This window comes from Notechis scutatus, chromosome 1 (assembly GCF_049901735.1).
Source record: "Notechis scutatus isolate UNSWTSFEM ecotype Mainland chromosome 1, rNotScu1.2, whole genome shotgun sequence".
NCBI lineage: Eukaryota > Metazoa > Chordata > Lepidosauria > Squamata > Elapidae > Notechis > Notechis scutatus.
The window spans coordinates 334,868,303-334,891,265 of record NC_142009.1 but is presented as its reverse complement, the minus strand read 5'-3'; the positions used below and the strand labels follow the sequence as shown (position 1 = coordinate 334,891,265).

The window sequence follows — 22,963 nt, the reverse complement described above, 5'->3', positions numbered from 1 at the left end:
AATGATTGCAGGAACTGGGTATGTCTAGTTCAGTGGAGGCTAACCTTTTGGGGCTCCTGTGCAAAAAATGGTGTGCGTGCTTGCGCTCGCATACCAGAACCCAGAAGGCAATGCGCGTGTAATCCCATGCCCCCTTACCTGCACTATGCCTGCCAACTGATTTTCGGCCGCGTGTCTCACAGGTGATTTTCGGCCTGTTTGAGGCCTTTTTCGGCCTCCCAGAGAGGCTTGAGGAAAGCTTCTGCAGCCTTTGCAGGCCGAAAAATGGGCCCGTTTCATCACTTCTGGTATTTCCGTAAATACAGGAAGTGATGAAACGGGCCTATTTTTCGGCCTGCAAAGCCTCTGGGGGACCGAAAAAGGCCTCAAACCGGCCGAAAATCAGCTGTGAGACACGCGCATGCACAGTAAGGTAAGGTTGACTGCGGCTTGCATGCTGGCACAAATGGCTCTGCGTGCTACCTGTGGCACGCATGCCATAGGTTCCCCATCACAGGTCTAGTTTAATGAAAAGAAGGACTAAGGGAGACATGACAGCAGTCTTCCAATATTCAAAGGGCTGCCACAAAGAAGAAGGAGTCAAGCTATTCTCTAAAGCACTTCAAGGCAGGGCAAGAAACAATGGACGGAAACTGATCAAAGAGAGTGAGACAACCAACCTAGAAATAAGGAGAAATTTTTGACAGTGAGAATAATTAATCATGGAATGGTTTGCTCCATCACTGGAGGTTTTTAAGAAAAGATTGTGTAGAAAGTCAGCACTCATCCGCCTTCCTAGAGAATGAACTATTTTGGGGAATATTAAAAACGTAGGTCGGGGGGTTGGACTAGATGACCTACAAGGTCCCTTCCAACTCTGATTATCTGTTATCTGAAAATTCCCCCTAAAGGAGAAATGTGGGGAAAAATCTTAAAGGGGGGCAGAAACCAGCACCAGTCTCTCTACCCCCAAGGAGAAATGGAGGAGGCCAGTTTTTAGAAATGCAGATTTGGTAATCCAGTTAAACCCAGTTAAACCCAGTTCAGAAAGACTGGGCCAGACAGAAACTCCAGATAAGCAACACAATTAGGCAAGACAAAGGTTGACAAGATTTAACTCAGACAAACATCTAGGATTTGCATTTTCCCCTTCTGCCTATAGAGCCAGCCGTGACCCCTTAGGAATCTTAGCCATTAGAATATTAAGGGACATATTTTTGTACAGGAACAGGAAGTTGAAATACAAAGGCCAAATTTTCTCACAGACCACCAGTGGTCTCCAGCCCACTGGTTGGTGACTAGAGTTTCCTTTTAACCCTAACTCAATTTAGCATACAGGTAGTCCTTGACTTACAATTTGTTTAGTGACCAGTTACATTGGCACTGGAAAGAGATTTATGACCGTTTTTTCTCACTTATGACCTTTGCAGGATCCCCATCAAAATTCAGATGCTTGGGAACTGACTCATATTTATGACGGTTGCAGTGTCCCAGGGTGATGTAATCCCCTTTTGCAACCTTCTGCCAAACAGTGTGGAAGCCTGATTCCTCAACAACCGTGTTCTTCACAACTGCGGTGATTCACTTAACTGTGGCAAGAAAGGTCATAAAACGGGGCAAAAAAACTCCCTTAACAGCTGTCTCGTTTAGCAATAAATGTTGGGCTCATAAGTCGTGGTCGTAAGTCAAGGACTTCCTGTATTGTATGAACGCAGAAACAAAATTTTTATCTGACCTGGCTGAGCATAATTGTCTGAATATAGCCAAGAGGTTCTGTGGATTAAGTTCTGGTTCTTAAAATGAATTATAACACTTCCAGCAATATCAAAAATCTTTTCTTTTTTTTTTGCAACCTGGCATCCCCCAGGTTTGTGAAAAGGCAAATTCTCTACTCCCCAGACTGGCTGTTGTGGATTATGGGACCTCATGTCCAAGAGATACTTGAGAAAAGGTGGCCTAAGTATGCTTTAATGTTAATTTTTCACAAAAGATTGCTAATTCATTTTTTAATGTTCTGTCTAGGCAGAGGAGAAGTTGATGCCCAGGGATAGGCTTGGCAATGACAGTGCTTCCAGCTTTCGAGAACAAGAGTGCCTCTGAGCATACGACGAGTTGACACACCCCAGGAAATGAGGAATTTCCCCCTCCCCAGAATGGAAAGACAAAACGAAAACAGGACTATCCAAAGATTTCGACCCCAATCCCCAAGGATTACAATTCCAAAAATAAAATAAAATAAAATAAAATAAAATAAAATAAGCAGACTTTCGCGCCTGCGTAGTCAGGCGCGACCCTCAGAAACGCGGAAGGGGGAACAGGCCGGCGAAGGCCTTCCCCTCCTTAAGCCCCGCCCCTTTTCTCAGATTCCCGCCACCGCCGACCAATCACGAGGCTCCGATCGGCGCCGGGCGAATTTCCCCGCCAAACTCCAAAGCCGGGAATTGTAAAAAAAAAAAAGAGAGAGAGAAAAATCAGATTTTTCTTTTTTTTGGCGCGGCTGCCGCGCTCCCTGCTCCTTTGCAGCTCCGTTGCATAGAAAACGCGGGCTCTTTTCCCGTGCAAAATTTAAAATTAAATAAGTTGGAAGTCTGCATTGCTTAAGATTGGAACGGACCGATTGCAAGTTTTGCTTTTTTATTTTTATTTGTTTGCACACTCACACACACAGAAAAAGGCGCCAACCTTTGAATCTGGCCAGAAGAGGATCCTGGGGGAAAGAGGTGTAAAGAAAGATCCGTTTGGCACAGTGAGTATTTTTCTAAAAGTCCTTCCAAGGCTGCAACGAACCCCCCCACAAAAAATGCTTGCGGGGTGAGGTTTGACTTAATCTCGGGTGTTTGCATGTGGAAATGGGGGCATCTGGGTTCCTGGTGGTGGGAATGCCCCCCCCCCGACCTGTTTCCCCTTGATCATGCAGATATTTGCCAAGATGCGTTTTTTAAAAACCCTGCAAGGTCTGGGCTACTTCTTGACCTGCGTGTTGTCCCAACTGCAAGCTGCGAGAGGTGGCTGGTTGGGTGTGCAAAAATTACTCCTCCTAAAGGAAACAAGAGTTGAGGTCCGGATTTAGGTAGGTGTAGATCCAGCTTTTCCATTTGCCTCCTCACTTGTGCAATCAAAGGCATCCCTGCTCATAAGCAAACCCCGTTGCAATCAGTGGACCAGGTAATTCCCAGGTAAGTTTGTCTCTAAAATTATAAGTTATTTGAAACATTTCAAACAAATGATAGGTTTGCCTTGCGAAAACATTTGCAACTCCCCAAACTGGAAATTTTTGGATATGTAGTGTTAGACCAGGTCAATTAAGGGCTTTCTGTATTTACACTTTACTTTACTTTACTTTACTTTACTTTACTTTACTTTACTTTACTTTACTTTACTACTTTACTTTACTTTACTTTACTTTACTTTACTTTACTTTACTTTACTTTACTTTACTTTACTTTACTTCTTTACTTTACTTTACTTTACTTTACTTTACTTTACTTTACTTTACTTTACTTTACTTTACTTTACTTCTTTACTTTACTTTACTTTACTTTACTTTACTTTACTTTACTTTACTTTACTTTCTTTACTTTACTTTACTTTACTTTACTTTACTTTACTTTACTTTACTTTACTTCTTTACTTTACTTTACTTTACTTTACTTTACTTTACTTTACTTACTTTAATTATTTATTTTATTTTATTTTTGTTATGAGTTTATTTTTGTTTCGTTTTATTTTATTTTATTATTTAAATTTATTTTATTTTCATTTATTATTCAAATTTATTATGTTATTTTATTTATTTAAATTTATTAAAGTTATTATTTTATTTATTTAAATTTATTATTTAAATTTATTTTATTTTTATTTTATGTTTTATTTGTTTCGTTTTATTCATTTTACATTTTACCTTCGATTTCTTTCTCATTTCATTCTATTTTATTTATTTTCCTTCATTTCCTTTTGTATCTTCCTTTCCTTTTTTTATTTTTTATTTTTTCATTCCATTTTTATTGCCGCCCAATTCAACCGAGTGACTCTGGGTGGCGTACAGTTCTACAACCGCCACACAATTAAAACGGTGGAAAAGACCAGAAAACTATTAAAACAAACAAAAACAAACCACCCACAAAATAAATAAGGATCAACAGCAGCAGTGTGTGTGTGTGTGTATGTGTGACTGTATCCCCAAAACACAATCCCAGGGGCTCCCTTGAAATTTCTCTCAAGTAAAACCGAAGTTTTAGGCCAACCAGATTGTTGAGAAGAACAAATGGGACTTTGGCAGGCCACGTGAGTTGACCCAACTGTCTGCCTTGGATTTTTGTGGTGTAAAAAAGGAAACAGCCGCCGGAGGCGTAGCCGTCCTGTCCCACTGCGTCATGTTCATCTGGCAATTATGGCTGCCACAAAGAGAGGATTGACGGTGCAGCCGGCTTGAGCCATCCCGCGAAATATCTACAGGAGGCGGGAGGTAGATCGAAAGGGGCCATCCTGTAAGCCTCACTGAGGAACGATGGGAGTTGACCTCAGGTAGCGTCATATTGCTTTGAAAGACTCGGAGGGGGGGTGTCTTAGAGGTTATCCAGCCTGACCCCCCCCACCCCGCTCCCCGCTCTGCCCTGCTCTGCCCTGCTCTGCCCTGCTCAGGGTACGATCCGCTCAGAGCACCTGACGGATGCCTGGTGCAACCTTTAAGGGAAATGTGCATTGAATAACGTCATGTGGCAGGCTGTACCTTTGCCAGGAAGGGTGGAGTTGATGTCAGGTAGCGTCATATGGCTTTGAAAGATTTCGAAGGGCATCTTAGAGGTCATCCAGCCTGACCCCCCCGCTCTGTCCTGCTGTGGGTACGATCTATTCAGAGCATGTGACGGATGCCTGGTGCAACCTTTAAGGGAAGCATGCATTTAATAATGTCACATGGCAGGCTTTGTGAGGAACGATGGAGTTGACCTCAGGTAGCGTCTTATTGTTTTGAAAGACTCGGAGGGAGGGTCTTAGAGGTCATCCAGCCTGACCCTCCCCCCCACACACTCTGCCCTGCTCAGGGTACGATCTGCTCAGAGCATCTGACGGATGCCTGGTGCAACCTTTAAGGGAAGCGTGCATTTAATAACGTCACTTGGCAGGCTGTTCCGTAGGCTGACAGCCCATAGGCAGGTAATCCTCGACTTACGACCACAATGGAGGCCCAGCCTTTCTACTGCTGAGCAAGGCAGTGGCTAAAGGGAGCCTTGTCCCACTTTACAAACCTTTCTTGCTCCGGTTGTTAAGCGAACCAATGCCGTTGTTGAATTGGTAACTTGGTTGTTCAGTGAATCTGGCTTCCTCTGTTGACTTTGCTTGTCAGAAGGTCGCAAAAGGGGTTCGTGTGATCCCCCGGGATACCGCAACCGTCATAAGTACATGCCAGTTGCCAAGCGTCCAAATTTTGATTATGTGGCCACGGGAATTGTAGTGGGCAATGATCATCGTGTGAAAACGGGTCGAGTTTTTTCAGTGTGGTAACTGAAGCGTCGCTAAAGAGAACAGTTGTAAGTCAAGGAGTACCTGTATTGGTTTGAAAGACTTGAAGAGGATCTCATAGGTCATCCAGACTGACCCCCCTTCCCGTTCAAGGTAAGAGCCACTAGAGCCACAAGGTAAGACCTTGTAGGTTATCTAGTCCAACCCCCTAACCCTACACCATTTCTGACAGGTGGCAGTCCAGTCTCTTATTTGAAAGCCTCCGGTGACGAAGTTCCCACAACTTCTGAAGGCAACTTCTGTTCCATGGGTTGATTGCTCTCACTGTTAGAAAATTTTATCCTTATTTCTAGGTTGTATCTCTCTTGGATCAGTTTCCAACCATTATTCCTTGTCTGGCCTTCAGGTACCTTGGAAAATAGCTTGATCCCTTCCTCTCTGTGGCAGCCTCTCAGATATCCTGTCTCCCCTGGTCCTTCTCTTCACTAGACTAGCCAGGCCCAGTTCCTGCAACCGATCTTCATATGTTTTAGTCTCCGATCTCCTAATCATCTTGGTTGCTCTTCTCTGCACTTTTTCTAGAGTCTAGAAAAAGACTCTATACAGGGAGTCCTCGACTTACAACACTTCATGGAGTGACCGTTCAAAATTATAATGGCACTGAAAAAGTGACTGATGTCCCTTTTTCACACTTAATGACCATTGCAGCTTCCCCAGGGACACATGATCCAAATTCAAACCCTTGGAACAACTGGTTCATACATGTGACGGTTGCTGCATCCCTGGGATCATGTGATCTGTTTTTGAGATCTACCGAGTAATGAGGAAGCCAGATTCTATCTGGCTTCCTCATTGCTATGGGCAGCCAGCTTATGGAACAGCCTGCTATGTGACGTTATTAAATGCACGCTTCCCTTCACGGTTGCACCAGTCTTCCATCAGATGCTCCCAAGTGGATCGTACCCAGAGCAGGGTAGAGTGGGAGGGTCAGGCTGGATGACCTCTAAGAACCCCCTCTCCAAGTCTCAAAGCAATATCAACTCCATCATTCCTTGCACAGGCCTACAGGATGGCCCCTTCAATCTACCTCCCACCTCCTGCAGATATTTCCCGGGATGGCTTTTAAGCCGGCTGCACCCACGTCGATCCTCTCTTTGTGGCAGCCATAATTGCCAGATGAACATGATGCAGCAGGACGGAATGGCTATGCCTCCGGCGGCTGTTTCCTTTTTTTAACACCACAAACATCTACAGATTTACTTGGCTTTGAGTGCTGAGCAGACTTTGCTGGCCTCAAATCGTTCCTGCCAATTCTATGTCTCATGAATAAACGGAGCCAAAATATTTCCGCTAGGCTACGATTATGAATCTACTTACGGGTATTTACAATTGCCGTGTGTGCTGTGGAAACGATTCCAATGTGCTTCGGGTGACGCATGAATCTTAACAGCTCCTGTAGCTGTTTTATGAAAGCTGCCTGCGTCTTTTTGGTCGCCTTTGTTGTGAGCATGGGGGGGGGGAGGCAGCCGCTTTAATGAACTGTCTTATTAAAGCAGCCACATGCTCGCTTTGATTTTAAAAGCAACTGCCTCTTTTTTTTTCAAGCTTGCCTGAAAGGACTCCTTTAAATCCTTTTCTAAGTAGCCCTTATGTTGATTCAAGGAATACTGATAGTCCTCGACTTAATGACTGCAATTGGAATGGTAGAATTTCCACTGCTAAGCAAAGCAGTTATTTCTTTAATTTTTAATTTATTTTTATTGCACTTTGGGGGCGCACACATGCGCAGTGGGGCGACCTCTTCTGGGTGACCTCTCGCATGCCGGCAGAAGTGACTCTGCGCGCCACTTCTGGCACGTGTGCCATATGTTCACCATCACGGATCTATACCGTTTACCCCAGACCACGTAATATTCCAATTCTTTTCGTATCTTTCAGTTCTAAAGGAAGCTTATCCATCTCTGCACGGTCCAAACGTTGTATAGAGTATAATATATTTCACCTTTTTCCTAAATTCTCCTCTAATTATTCCTAATTTAAAAAAAAAGTACCTGTTATTTCCTGTAACCAATTTCTTATCTTTACCCAATATTTCTTCATTTTGGGGCATGGCCACCACATATGAAAAAAAAAGTACCCTGTTTTTGTTTGCACTTCCAAAACATTCCGGACTCATGTTTGGGTACATCTTCGCCAATCTTGCTGTTCTGACCAAGGTTTCTTCCCAAGACTATAATTAAGCACATACTTGTTTAACTCTTGTTTTATTTCAACACTGGGAATTATGTTCATTCCCAGCCGGTAATGAGTCCCAAACAGTCCCTCGAGATAAGCACCCACCTTTCTCTCCTTTGAATTGCTGCCAACAACTAGAGTGCCAAATGAGTTATAAAAAACCAACCGAAGTACAAAGTCCACACAAAGCTTCAAGGATTAATTTGAACAGTGAACGACTTTGCTTCCTGCAAAGGATTCTCTACCTTTGCCTGTCCTTTATCCCTTATGGGAGGGGCAATCACCTCCCAGCCTTACTCCTGAGTCGGCCCTTTTGTCTCAGCTGTTCTCTCCTTCTAGCAGCTCTGCACGCTGGGAACAGGCTCCCCTTGCTCCTCTGCTTTGCTGCTGCCACGCTCTGGAGGCAGCACCCTACTCCCAGGTGGTCCTGGCCTCATCTCTATTGGAAGCAGGACCCTCGTCCGAGTCCTCCCCAGACTCCCGGACTGGTCCCTATTCTTTCCCACTTCCGCTGCTGGCGAACCACAACACTCGCCGGTGGTAAATGCCAACGATAAAACATTTTGTAGAGGTTTTCCTTATAGGCAGCGGGCATGGGGGAAATTATGAACAAGGTTACATGAGTTATGCCTGATTTTATGACCTTCTTTGCCATGGTTGTTAAAGGAATCGCTGCCGTTTTAAGTGAATCGTGTGGTTGCTAAGGGAGTCTGACTTCCCCCGTTGACTTGGCTTGTCAGAAGTCAGCTGGGAAGGTCGTAACTAGAGATCACATGACCCTCCCCGGGACATGGCAAACGGCATAAATACACACCCGATTTTTTTTAAAATATACATTTTATTGAACAAAATTAAAAAACATTGATCATGGTGAAGTTGGTTTGACGTGATTTGGGGTCAATATTGCATATGTATACTGTATATTTTCCTATCAACAATTATTCAACTATATACATATCTACATTTATTTGTTCATATAATACATTTCTAATATAGTTCATCTTTTCATCTCATCCAATCATTTACCCTTCCAGCAACTCTTTTCCCAACTTAAGAGCTTTCTGTCTGCTCCCACCAATGATAGAATTTATCCCAAATTTCGTAATATGCCAATTCATCTTTGTTTTTCATTTCTAGAGTTAACTTGTCAATTTCAGCGCAAAACAAGATTTTGTTGATTACTTCTTCACTTGGTATAACTGTCTCTTTCCAATTCTGGGCAAATGCTACCCTTGCTGCAGTAATAATGTGTATAATCGAATAAAGCTCATCTTTCTTGTATTTTGTTGACATAATTCCTAATAGAAAACATTCTGATAGGGGATCGCCAAGCGCCCGTATTTTGATCACGTGACTGGCGACGCCGTGATAGTCAACAAATACGAAGGCTGGTCCCAAGTCACTCTGTGACTTCAAATGGACACTGAAGGTGTCAGGTTTCCAAGTGATGAAATCCATTTAGAAAGAAAAGAGCAAAGTCCATCTTCCAAAACCATTTATTTTATTTAGGAAAGCATCAAGTTGGCAAAGTCTGTGGTAATTCTGGATCTGACACACAACCCGGAATTACACCACATAATATTGGAAATTAGAAACAACCCCCAAAAGTCACATTCCCCAATAGAAGGAAATCAATGGTGCCTGTTTTCATCAATCTCCACCTCCAAGCCTCAGCAGGATCAGCTTTTGTTCCCACGGGAAGAAGAACCACCTAGCCTAAACAACTCTATCTCCGCTCCTCCCCACTTAGGAATGTGGCAAGCCCAACCCCACACACACACCCCAACCAGCAAAGAGAAGAAAGAAAAGGAATATATAATAAGGCTAAATGAAATGGCTACGCATATGTCAATTTCGGGCTTGACAGGATGGTTGTAACTTGAGGATTACCTGTACAGGTAGTCCTTGACTTAATGGTTCACTTAGTGACCGTTTGAAGTTACGACAGCACTGAAAAGGGGGACGTGATCCTTTTTCACACTTATATGACCATTGCAGCATCCCCAGGGTCACGTGATTTACATTTGGATGCTTGGCAACTGACTCACCTTTATGATGGTGGCTGTGTCCCCGGGGTCAAGCAAAGTCAGTGGGGAGGCCAGATTCATTTAACGACCGCGTCACTAACTTAAGAACTTAAGAATTCACTGAAACCACTGAGGCAAGAAAGGATGTCAAATGGGGCAAAACTCACTTAACCAATTTCTCATCTCAGCGATATAAATGTTGGGCTTGATTGCGGTTGTAGGTTGAGGACGGCCTGTACAGGGCCACGGTGTTGATTTTGCAAATGGCTCACAAGCGCTGGTGCCTCTCAAGGAGAGAACGTTGTAAACCAGGAAATCAAATATTGTGCAGCATGAAAAAAAGGTTAAAACACAACAGAATTTATTATCTGGATGGTACAAAGCCTGCCCTATATCTATGTCTATCATCTATCTATCTATGTCAGTCTGTCTACCTATCTCTGTCTATATCTGTCTGTGTCTGTCTGTCTTGTCTATTTTATCTATGTCTGTCTATCTACCTATGTATGGTCTATATAACTGTCTACATCTGTCTGTCTATGTCTATATCTGTCTGTCTGTATCTATCTGTCTTATCTATATCTGTCTGTCTATTTATCTCTGTCCATGTATATGTATCTTATCTATGTGTATATGTCTGTTTATCTGTATCTGTTTATCTATGTCTCTATGTCTATGTCTGTCTATCTATCTATCTATCTATCTATCTATCTATCTATCTATCTATCTATCTATCGTCTATATCTGTCTATCTGTATCTGTCTACCTATCTATGTCTATATCTGTCTGTGTCTGTCAGTCTTGTCTATCTATGTATGGTCTATATAACTACCTGTCTACATCTGTCTGTCTATGTCTATATCTGTCTGTCTGTATCTATCTGTCTTATCTATATCCGTCTATTTATCTCTGTCTGTCCATGTACATGTATATTATCTATGTGTATATGTTTGTCTGTTTTTATGTCTATATGTCTCTATCTGTCTATCTATCTATCTATCTATCTATCTATCTATCTATCTATCTATCTATCATATCTATCTATCCAGAATATTACCCATCTCCATCTGAATCTTCAGACTGAGTTTGGAAAAAAAAGGAAGCTTAGAGGAAAGTTCATTCCAAAAGATGAGCACGAACGGAGAAGTTTAATTTTGTGGGAGGTGATTTCTTCCCTCCGTTCACTTAGTGGCAAAGTTACAACGGCACTGAAAAAAAGTGACTGAGGACTGCTTTTCACAGTTACGACCTTTCCAGCATCCCCATGGTCATGGGATCCAAATTCAGACCCTTGGCAACTGGTTCATACTTACAGCCGTTTCCGTGTTCCCAGGGTCACGTGATCTCCTTTTGCGACTGTTTGCTCAGTAAAATCAATGAGGTAGCCAAATCCTCTTAACAACTGGGTTACTAACTTATCAACTGCCAGGGATTCACATAACGACCGTGGCAAGAAAGGTGGTATAATGGGGCAAAACTCACTTAACAAACGTTTCGCTTAACAACATAAATATTGGGCTCAATTGTGGTCGTAAGTCAAGGACCCCCTCCCCCCCCCCCATGTGAAACCTCCAAATAGCAGGTGGGAAATTTTCACTCTCCAACCAAGGGAAAGTAAAATCCCCAACTGAAATGTGCACCTGGGTGTGTTTTTGTGTTTGTGTGAGTTTGACACTCAACTGAATCCAAAAAGCTGCAGCTTTGATCTCAACAAGGCAGGACGGATGGTTGATTTTTTTTTCCTTCCCTCAAGAGGTGGTGGGTGGGGAATCTCATATTTATTGCACTGACTGAGGTCTGGAATTCAGTTTTGTTGTCAACGGCTGCTCCAAGTTATGATTTATATTTTCAGCTAAGAAATAGCCATCCAGCCCTTCTTTAAAAAAATACACATTCATTGGTCAGGCATGCGGTTTTCCCCAAAGGAAAATTAAACAATAGAAGAAAAAAAACAACTTTCAGAGTGTTTAGAAACTCCAATCAAGATTGAAATCTAAAAAAATATATATATATATCAACCTGCTGCAGACACAGATCCCGCAGAGACCTTCATGTCAATTTTCCCCCCCCATACGTGGCAAGATATGTGGACTTCCAACTCCCAGGTTTTGGGGCTGAAGTTCCAAATTCATCGGCTCCGTCTTTTTTATAAAAGGGATCTTCAAAGTAACAGTATAACAGAGGTGGAAGGGACCTTAGAGGTCTTCTAGTCCAGCCCCCTTGCTCAAGAAGGAGACCCTATACCATTTCAGATGAGGTGGCTGTCCAATCTCAACTTAAAAAACCTCCAGTGATGGAACACCCACAATTTCTGGAGGCAAGGCATTCCACTTCATTGTTCTCACCATGAGGAAATTTCTCCTTAGTGCTACGTTGCTTCTCTTTTTTGGGGGGTCAAGTTTTTATTTTATTTTATATTGCTTATACATACCAATGTGTGAACAGTGTGATACCTGGGTATCATACATTTTAGTACAAATAAACATATCATAACATAGTTATCACATTTCATTTCCATTGTTTCACGTTTAAATCTATCTGATACTACCGCCGTTCAATTTCTAAACCTCCCTCTTATTATTACATATATCTTATTATATTAAAATACGTTATATGGTTGTTTCCCTCTTTTTTCTATTTCTGTTTTAACTTTCATTCATGCCACCGTAGTATTCAAAGATGTTTCTTTTCTGTCTTCCAACTTTCACCTGTTTTATTATTCCTGTTTCCCTTGTTTTAACTCTTCCCATCTGTCTACATGAAAGTTTCATCCTTCATTCTTTCATTGTTCTTCAGTATTTCAATATACAATTCTAATACCAATCACAATGTCATTCTCTCCTTGATTAGTTTCCAACCATTGTTTCAAAACACTCTCAAAGTTCAGTCTCATCCTGGGAACCCTTTTTTTGAACTGTTACCACCTGGCAGATGGTACAGAATAATAAAAACAAGGACAAATAGGCTGAAAAACAGCTTCTATCCCAGGGCAGCAGCTCTTTTGAATTCTGCTGTATAGTGCAGTGTTGGTGTGATGTTGCTGTGGGTTTCCGGTTCAATGTGTGAAAGGTGAAGGATGTGTGTTTGTGTTATTTTCATGGTCATGATGTGCACTGAAGATGGCGTTTGATTTCGTTGTAGGAGGTGCAATGACAATAAAGTAAACTTACTAATTATCCTGCCTTCAGGGGCTTTGGAGAAAAGTTGTTCCACTCATTAATTGTTCTAACTGTCCAGAAATTTCTCCTTAGTTCTAAGTTGCTTCACTCCTTGATTAGTTTCCATCCGTCGCTTCTAGTCCTGCCTTCAGGGGCTTTGGAGGATAGCTTGACCTCCTCTCTCCTTTGTGGCAGCCCTTCAAATATTGGAAGACTGCATTCAATTTTGGTTGCCGCGATGTAAAAAAAAGACGTTGAGACTCTGAAGAGTGCAGAGAAGAGCAACAAAGAGGATTAGGGGACTGGAGGCTGAAACATAGGAAGAACGGTTGCAGGAACTTGGGTATGTCTAGTTTGATTAAAAGGAGGACTAGGGGTGACATGATAGCAGTGTTCCAATATTTGAGGGGCTGCCCCAAAGAAGAAGGAGTCAATTTATTCTCCAAAGCCCCTGAAGGCAGGACAAGAAGCAGCAGGTGGAAACTAACCAAGGAGAGAATCAACTTAGAACTAAGGAGACATTTTCTGACAGAACAATCAGTAGTACGAAGTTATGAATGCTCCGACACTGGAAGTTTTTAAAAAGATGTTGGAGAACCATTTGTCTGAAGTGAGGTAGGGTTTCCTGCCTAAGCAGGGGGCTGGACTAGAAGACCTCCAAGATCCCTTCCAACTCTTATTCTATTCTATTCTATTCTATTCTATTCTATTCTATTCTATTCTATTCTATTCTATTCTATTCTTTGTTAAACTAGACATACCTAGTTCCTTCAGTCACTCACCATACAGTTTAGCCTCCAGTCCCCTAATCCTCTTGGTTGCTCTTCTCTGCACTCTTTCCAGAGTCTCAACATCTTTCTTGTATTCTGGTGAACAAAACTGGAGGCAGGATTCCAAGCATGGCCTGAGTAATGTAGTATAAAGTGGTATTATCACTTCTTGTGAGCTTGGTGTTGTCTGTCTGTTGATGCAGACTGTGTTGGCAGCTTTTTTTGGCAGCTGCACCACACTGCTGGCTCATATCTTAAGGGATTGTCCACTGGGACTCCCAAGTAACTCGCAGTTACTGTTATTGAGCCAGCTACCAGGGGCGTCAAACTCATGGCATCACATGACGTATCGGGACTTTTATCCCCTTAGTATAAATGGGCGCCGGCCAGCGCATGATGTGTCTGACCCGTAGGCCGGACGTTTGACAGCCCTGACCAACACTATGCCTAGTCTAGAGAAAAGAAGGACTAGGGAGGACATGGTGTCAGTAGTCCAGTATTTGAGGGGCTGCCACATAGAACAGGGGGTCAGTTTATTTTCCAAAGCCCTTGAAGGCAGGACAAGAAGCAATGGATGGAAACTAATCAAGGAGAGAGGAAGGAACCTGGAATTAAGGAGAAACTGACTTCCTAGCAGTGAGAACAATTAACCAGTGGAACAACTTGCCTCCAGAGGTTGGGGTTGCTTCATCACTGGAGGTTTTTTAAGAAGAGACAGATTAACAGATCGTTGGAAGGGACCGTGTAGGTCATCTAGTCCAACCCCCCCACCCAAGCAGGAGACCCTACACCATTTCTGACAGGGCAGTCCAGTCTCTTCTTGAAAGCGTCCAGTGATGAAGCTCCCACAACTTCTGAAGTCAGCTTTTATTCCCTGGGTGGATTTTTCTCACTGTCAGACAATTTATCCTTATTTCTAGGTTGAATCTCTCCTGGATCCGTTTCCATCCATTATTCCTTGTCTGGCCTTCAGGTGCCTTGGAAAATAGCTTGACCCCTTCCTCCTCTTTGTGGCAGCCCCTCCTCAAATATTGTCTGGCCACTTATCTGAAATGGTATAGTTCTCCTGCTTGAGTAGGGGGCTGGACTAGAAGACCTCGCAGCTCCTTTCCAGCTCTATTCCGAATCTCATTCTATACCTGTGCATTTGGTTTTTTTCTTGCCTAAGTGCAAAACCTTTCTTTTCTTACCACTCAATTGCATGTTATTGGGAAAGGCCCAGTGTTCAAGTCTGTTTAAAGATCCTTCGGGATCTTGAGCTGTTCTTCTAAACTTAAAAGTATAGGCTGTTACCCCAGCTTCCTATCTTGCAAGAGGTTGGACCAAAGGCAGTGATGTAATACAGAACGGTGAAATAACAGTCACATGCTTCCATGCACACATAAGGTGCAATATTAGAAGATTCATTCCTTCATTCCATTGAGCCAGGTAAACTTAATGAGAACAGAAGGACATTTTTGAAATTTATGAGGTCCTTTGGGTTTGGAAATCAATGATTCCTGAGGCTGATTAGAGCTTCTTATCATTGGTCTTTCAACTCTTAATCACTAATTTGAAAGCTCATTTCCTGTTTGGGCAGAAAAATCTCTATGACCTTCTTCTCTTAACTGGGAAGTTAAGCAGGATTGGATCTGGTTCATACTCGGACGGGCAAAATCTGAAAATTTGAAAACGTATCGCAGAACGCCAGTTAGTCAGTTACTTTACTTTATTGTCATTGCACCTCGTACAACGAAATCAAACACCATCTTCAATGCACATCATGACCATGAAAATAAACACAAAACACACATCCTTCCCATTCTGTATGATTAAATTGGAAGCTCCTGATATTGCATTAATATTGCGCTATATAGAGTAGAATTCAACAGAGTTACTGCCCTGGGATAGAAGCTGTTTTTCAGCCTATTTGTCCTTGTTTTTATTATCCGGTACCGTCTGCCAGATGGTAACAGTTAAAAAAAAAAAAAGGGTGCCCAGGATGAGATGGATCTTTAAGGATGTTTTGAACTTTCTTAAGGCAGCGGGAGCTATAAAGCTCTTCCAAAGAGGGGAGAAGGCAACCCATGATCCTCTGGGCAATGACGTTCACCCTCTGGAGCGCTGTCCTATCTGCCCCTGTGCAACTGGCAAAACCATACAGAGGTGCAGTATGTTAAAATGCTCTCTATGGTGCAGCGGTAGAAGGTCACCAGCAGTTTTTCATTCAGTTGTTGTTTCCTGAGAAGCCTCAGGTAGTCGAATCTCTGCTGGGCCCTTTTGACCAGGGCTGCAATGTGGGCACCCCAAGTCAGGTCCTCTTTTAAGGTAACAACCAGAAACATAAACCTGGCCACTTGCTCCACTCAGTCTCCATTGATAAACAAGAGCTGGATGTCTGATCTCTTCCTTCTATATAGTCCACTATCAGCTCCTTGGCCTTATTGATGTTGAGGACCAAGTTATGGTCTCCACACCACGAAAGCAACCGGTCCACCTCATCTCGGTAGGCAGACTCATTCCCTTCCGGAGATGAGTCCAACCACTGTTGTATCATCTGCAAATTTAGTCATAGTATTATAGAGTGATGTGCATGCCTCAAAATCATTTGGAGGGGCTATTTTTGGCCCTTAAGCACACCCAGCCCCTCTGAAAATCTGCACTGCTTTCATGACCTACAGGTAGTCCTCAACTTATGACCACAATGGAGCCTGAACCTTCTGTTGCTAAGCGAGACAAAGTGAGTTTTGCCCCATTTTATGACTTCTTGCTATAGTTGTTCAATGAATCACTCCGGTTGTTAAGTTTTGTAACACGGTTGTTAAGTGAATCTGGTTAGCCGTTGGCTTTACCTATCAAGAGGTCACAAAAGGGGATCACGTGACCCCGGGGACACTGCGACTGTCATAAATGTGAACCAGTGGCCAAAGCACCTGAATTTTGTTCACTTAACCACGGGGATGCTGCAACCGTCATAAGTACAAAAACCGGTCATGTCACTATTTTTAATGCTGTTGCAACTTTGAATGGTCACTAAATGAACGAGGACTACCTGTAGTAGGATAAAATTGAATAAATTATGGGGTCAGAGGATCTAAAGCCACATGCTTAAGGTCTGAAGCACGTCCCCTAAATAATTTTCACTATTCATGTGGTTTTTAGTTTTAGTTTTATTTTACTTTATTGTCATTGCACCTCGTACAATGAAATCAAACACCATCTTCAGTGCACATCATGACCATGAAAATAAACACACACACACATCCTTCACCCTTCACACATTGAACCGGAAAGCCCCGACACCACACCAACACTGCACTATACAGCAGAATTCAAAAGAGCTGCTGCCCTGGGATAGAAGCTGTTTTTCAGCCTATTTGTGCTTGTTTTTATTATTCTGTACTGTCTGCCAGATGGTAACAGGTAAAAAAAAAAGGGGTGCCCAGGATGAGATGGATCTTTGAGAATGTTTTGAACTTTCTTAAGGCAGCGGGAGCTACAAAGCTCTTCCAAAGAGGGGAGAAGGCAACCCATGATCCTCTGGGCAATGACGTTCACCCTCTGGAGTGCTTTCCTATCTGCCCCTGTGCAACTGGGTTGCACTGCCCCTGTGCAACTGCAAACCATAGAGAGGTGCAGTAAGTTAAGATACTCTTAAGATACCGTAATGACAGATTAGTTTAGTTTACTTTATTGTCATTACCCCTCGTACAATGAAGTTAAATTAGTTCAGTGCTGTCAGAAAAACAACATAGATGTGACACCAGGGTGAATAATTTGAGGGTGTATGGCAGAGGTGGTATTCAGCAGGTTCTGACCGGTTCTGGAGCAGTTTGGAGAACCGGCAAATCCCGCCTCTGACTGGCCCCGCCCCCATCTCTTCTCCGCCTCCCATTGAGTCCCAGTTGATTGGCTGGGTCTCCTTTGGTTGCCCTGCACAGGAGAACTGAGCTGGAAAGCAGGTTAGTGGGGTGGGGCGGGAAGGGGGATTTTGCAGTATATCTTTCCCCTGCCACGACTACCAAGCCACACCCACAGAACAGGCATGATATTTTTCCGATTAAAATCGGAATTCCGATTTTTTTCGGAATCGCCCGGGCGGTGCGAGCAGAGCCCGGGCGGCAGCAGCGAGCCCGGCGGGCGGTGCGAGCGGAGCCCGGGCGAGCGGCGGGCGGTGCGAAGCGGCGGGCGCGCGCAGCGGTCGGTGCGAGCGGCAGGCGGGCGGGCGGTGCGAGGGGCGGCGAGCGGCGGCGGGCGGCGGCGGCGCGAGCGGGCGGGCGGCGCGAGCGCGGCGGCGGGCGAGCGGTGGGCGCGCGATTTCTTGGCGCGCGGTGGGGGGTCTCTTTGGCCAGCCCGATTTTTTTTTTCAGAGGGGAATATCATGCCTGACAGAACCGGTAGTAAAAAATTTTGAATCCCACCACTGGCGTATGGTAACTTTTTGTCCGTGTTTAGTACAGGTAGTCCTCAACTTACAACTGTTCATTTAGTGACCGTTCAAAGTTACAGCAGCACTGAAAAAAAGAGACCTGTGACCGTTTTACATACTTATGACCGTTGTAGCATCCGCACGGTCACGTGATAAAAAAAAATTCAGATGCTTGGCGGCAACTGACTCATCTTTATGATGGTTGCAGTGTCCTGGGGCTCTCGTGATCCCCTTTTGCGACCTCCGGACAAGCCAAATCGACGGGGAAGCCAGATTCGCTGAAAAAAAACGTATGACCAACTTAACTGCAGCGATTCACTTAACAACTCTGGCAAGAAAGGTTGCAAAAATGGGACACAACTCAACAGCTATCTCGCTTAGCAATGGAAATTTGGGGTTCAGTTGCGATCGTAAGATGAGGACTATCTAATGGAATAGTTCCTCAGAACTAGAATAGAATAGAATAAAGTTCTTTATTGGCCAAGTGTGATTGGACACACAAGGAATTTGCCTTGGTGCAAATGCTCTCAGTGTACATAAAAGATATAAGCGATAAACTCTGATTATAATCATAAAATACATTCATCATGAATCATAAGATACCACACTTAGTGACAGTTATAGGATACTAAGTAAGCAATCAAAAACATGCCAGGAAAGTAAATAACACAATATAATTCGTAAAGATACAAGCAACAAGGTTATAATCAAAAGACGATAAGGAGGCAGAGTAGAGTAGAATAGAATTCAATTCTTTCTTGGCCAAGTGTGATTGGACACACAAGGAATTTTGTCCTGGTGCAAATGCTCTCAGTGTACATTAAAGAAAAGAACATTTGTCAAGAGTCATAAGGTACAACATTTAATGGTAGTCATAGGGTACAATAAGCAATCAAATACGAAGAAACAGTCCATATAAATTGTAAGGATACAAGCGACAAAGTTACAGTCATACAGTCACAAGCTGGAGGAGATGGGTGAAAGGAAAGATGGGAGGATTAATGGTAATAGTAATGCAGACTTAGTAAATAGTTTGACAGGGTTGAGGGAATTATTTGTTTAGCAGAGTGATGGTGTTCACGGAAAAGCTGTCCTTGCGTCTAGTTCTCGTCCAAGTCTTTTAACTTCCACCTTATTTGAAAAAAACACCAATCATGGGCAGAGTCCCCTCTTCCTGGCACAAGGCCTTGACTAATAGAATATTTGGACCTCTGCTAGATGGGGGATTCTGGGAACTGAAGTGCACACATGTTAAAAGTTCCCGAGGCTGAGAAAATACCAGTTTAATGTTTTTAAGGATGCTTAAAGTCGATAGCCTTGAGAGTTGCAACCTCTGTTATTTTGTGGTGACCTCACCCTTCCTGTGGCACAGCTGCCTGTTGACGGGTAGCTCTGCCACAAAGTCGGGCGCCATTGTTTTGTTGCATCTTTGAAATATCAGAGGATGCCTCTCCATGTTGTGTCTTTGGGCACAAAAGCAATGTGAGCAGATTGGAGGGGCCCCAAGGACAGGAAAGAAATCTGGGAGTTTCGGTTGGTATTTTCCCTGCATGTGCCACGTGTAGTGGATCACAAAAGGGAATCCCCCCCCAAACAGGATCCAAGTCAGGAGGAAATCAAGACTGGACGGGGCGGGAGAAAAATTCCTAACCAGTGACGAATTGGGGGAAGGTGGGTGGGACAGGGTTATAGGGAAGAAAGGTTGGGCGACAAAGGGGAAAAGCGAAATATTAATCCAGGCGTAAGCTGTAAGATCCAGGCGTAAGCTGTAAGAACATATTTTACAATTTGCCACGTGTTTTTCATCATCATGTTCTGATGAAAGATATTGGACTAGGATGATGAAAAATACTGGACTAGGATGATTCAGGAAACTTTTAAAGAACTTTAGGATATTTCTTTGTGTTTTTCAAAAGTGGATACTTTCATTCGGTATAGGGTCTCCTACTCCTGATCCAAGCAGGAGGCTGGACTAGAAGACCTCTTTGGTCCCTTCCAGCTCTATTCTGATTGATGGATTGATTCTTTTCTCTCTGTATCTTTTTTTGGTGGAACTTTTAAATCTTTTCCATATGCCAGCTTGAATTGTTCAGGACCGGGCAATCTCATTTACTGGATCAATAATTATAATAATGTACATGTTTCATTGATTGAAGTAGACTCCAGCCCCCCCACCCCCTTTCTGGCAGTCTTGTCTAATTGCCCTGCTGTGCATTATAGATATTGTAACTCCTAACCAAGAGGCAGATTCATGCTGCAATAAAATGGCAAGCCTTAAAGATGCCGCAAGATGGTTGCTACAACTAGGGTTAGGTACTTCTGCATAAATATTGGCAATATTTTGGAGTTAAGCTTCAAGTGAGTTGCAAAAATTTACTCTTGAGTAAGTACATATTTTGCACTAATGCAACGTGCTTGCAAGCAAATTGAGTCCACAGATGCTTCTTTATTTTTGGAAAATAAGTTGCATAGGAAATCACCGTCCATTAATTAAATTAATCAAATTATTTTTTTAAGTAAGCCTATCCCATAGCCATTGAACAAATAAATAAATAAATAAATACATACATACATACATACATACATACATACATACATACATACATACATACATAAAGTTAGGGCCTTGCAACGGATAGGGCTTTAATTTTGGCTGGACAAATTGCCTTGCTGCCTTCTGCAGCAAGCCAACTGAAAATCGCCAGTCTGCTTTTCGAAATAACGCGCAAAATTGTTGCAAGGGACGGAAGGGAAAAATGCAGCCTGTCCCTTTAAATTCATTTCTATTTTGTGTGTGTGTGTGTGTGTGTGTGTGTGTGTGTGTGTGTGAAGCGCTTCTCTCGACTTCGGTTTTTTTGGGGGGGGGGGTGTAACATCTCGCGAGACTTCCTTTTCCAATCCTCGCGGCCGGGCGGTTTTTTTCAATTTGTGGCGCGCGCCTTGAACTCCGCGAGGAAAGAACAGGCGAGCCGTCGGATTCGGGGTGAGGTGCGCAGCCGAACTTGCTGGCGGGGGTGGGTGGGTGGGAAGGCGGGAGCTGGAGGCGTTCCGTGAAGGAAAAGCGGCTTATGGGCGTCCTGCCTTCGCGAGCGCGCGGCCAATCGGAGGGCGAGGAGCGGGGAAAGGGGCGGAGCGCAAGAGAGACAGGGCGGGGAAGAAGTTAAAAAAAAAAAACCCAGCCAGCCAGGTGGGTTCGGTTGAGCGGTCGCGCTGAGGGGTCGTCGAGCGGCTCCGAGGGGGCAACGGCCGACGAGGTGCGGAAGGGAGCCCTCAAACGGGCCGCTTTGGGAGCGAGGAATGGGAGGGCCGAGCCGGAGAAACAGGGTTGGGAGCTCCGGGGCAGACTGGGCTTTATTTGGGGGGACCTCTTTGTGTGGGTTCATGAAGTGGGACGAGCTGGAATTTTTTGGGGGGGTCCCAGCCTATAGATATTGGAAGGAAGCTGGTCAGTTTAGGGGCTTATAGGAATGGGGGAAACTTGGGGGCACTCGTGGGGGAGGGGGATCCTGAAGGGGGTGAAGAGAGCGCTTGGGGGGCTTTGGGAGGGAAAATGGGGTCATGGTTGCCATGGGAACCTTGTTTTTAATTTGGGAGGGTGTTACGAAAGTGGGGAAAGACGGTTGTGTAACCTTTATATTCGTTATCCGGATAACGTTTTCTAAGAAACGGGCTATTTGGAAATAACAGGACAGCAGCAATGCCAGTGCTAGTAATAATTCTTATTTTGGGGGGAGGGAATGACTGCAATTGGCTTTTTTATTTTTATGTAGCCAAAATTTAGGTTCAGAACAGGCCCATCTACCTTCAAGGGGTATCATCTGTTTCCTTGAGTTGATTCAAGTTGGCTGGAATAAATTATTTCCACCCCCTCCCCCAATAATAAACCACCAAACAAAAAGTATTGGCAATAAATGCATTATAGAGATTTTATTTCTGCCAGACGAAACGAGTTGCGTCCATGAAATGAATGGCATCCTTTTAAAATTGTGGGGGGGGGAGGCACTGTGGGGGTGGGGGGGGGGTCTCGTATGTGGGGGGTGATGCTGGATTTGCACAATGGGTGCAAAATGGGACCGATCAGTGCGCAAACATGGAGGCGCTTCTAGGTTGAACGAGGGGAGACTGGCGAGGGGCGGGCACGTGTTTGGGGGGCGAAATCGGGATTGAATGGGCAGGCACACGGTCTCCCTTCTCCCCCCTGTCCTTCACGTGCTTGTGTGATTCTTCCACAGAGACAACTGCCACAATGTGGATCCAAGTGCGCACCATGGACGGGAAAGAGACACATCGGGTGGACTCTCTTTCCAAGTTAACAAAAGTGGAAGAGCTCCGGCAGAGGATCCATGAAGTTTTCAGGGTGGTACCTGACAGACAAAGGCTTTTCTATCGAGGCAAACAGGTACGTCGCTTTTCATTCTTCTCTCCACTGGGCGTTCGGATTGTGTTGGGACGCTGAGCGTTTGTGGAAATTGGCGCTGTTGGCACTTCGCTCCTTTACCACGTGTGGTAGATTCCTTTGCATAGTTGTGTAGGAGGCCTTCAACTCCCCCTTCTGGATTTCTGTGGTGGAGGAGCTCCAAAGCAACTCTTGAAGGCAGGGCCAAAAGGAGAAATGAGATGGAAATCAGTCAAGGGAAGAACTCACCTAAAATTAGGGAGAAATTTCCTGACAGAACAATTTAACTTGTGGAACAACTTGCCTCCAGAAGTCGTGTGTGCTGCAACACTGGAGGTTTTTAAGAAGAGATTGGGCAACCATGGTGTAGGGTTTCCTGCCTGAGCAGGGGATTGGACTAGAAGACCTCCAAGGTCCCTTCCCACTCCAGGGAGATTCACAGTCATCCAGGTCTTGGTTGACCCAAAGATGCTTATTTTCAAGAGGTCACTGGACTTTCTAGTTTTTCTTTGACACTGTTTTGCTTCTCA

The 22,963-nt window shown here is 43.9% G+C and overlaps 1 protein-coding gene across 4 annotated transcripts in view; it reads left to right on the top strand.

Annotated features, from left to right (window-relative positions):
* The first annotated feature begins 2,379 nt into the window (after positions 1-2,379).
* The window catches only part of UHRF1 (ubiquitin like with PHD and ring finger domains 1), a 44,160-nt gene continuing 23,576 nt past the window's right edge, over positions 2,380-22,963 (top strand). Inside the window, exons 1-2 of one of the 4 annotated variants that reach the window (XM_026688245.2) lie at positions 2,380-2,725; positions 22,270-22,436. In XM_026688245.2, the coding sequence (XP_026544030.1) occupies positions 22,284-22,436 (153 nt within the window). In that variant the 5' untranslated portion in view covers positions 2,380-2,725; positions 22,270-22,283. Of the gene's footprint in view, positions 2,726-3,047; positions 3,156-4,383; positions 4,504-21,198; positions 21,292-22,269; positions 22,437-22,963 lie in introns of those variants that run through there. The other 3 variants (XM_087952782.1, XM_026688246.2, XM_026688243.2) reach the window with 3 other exon arrangements.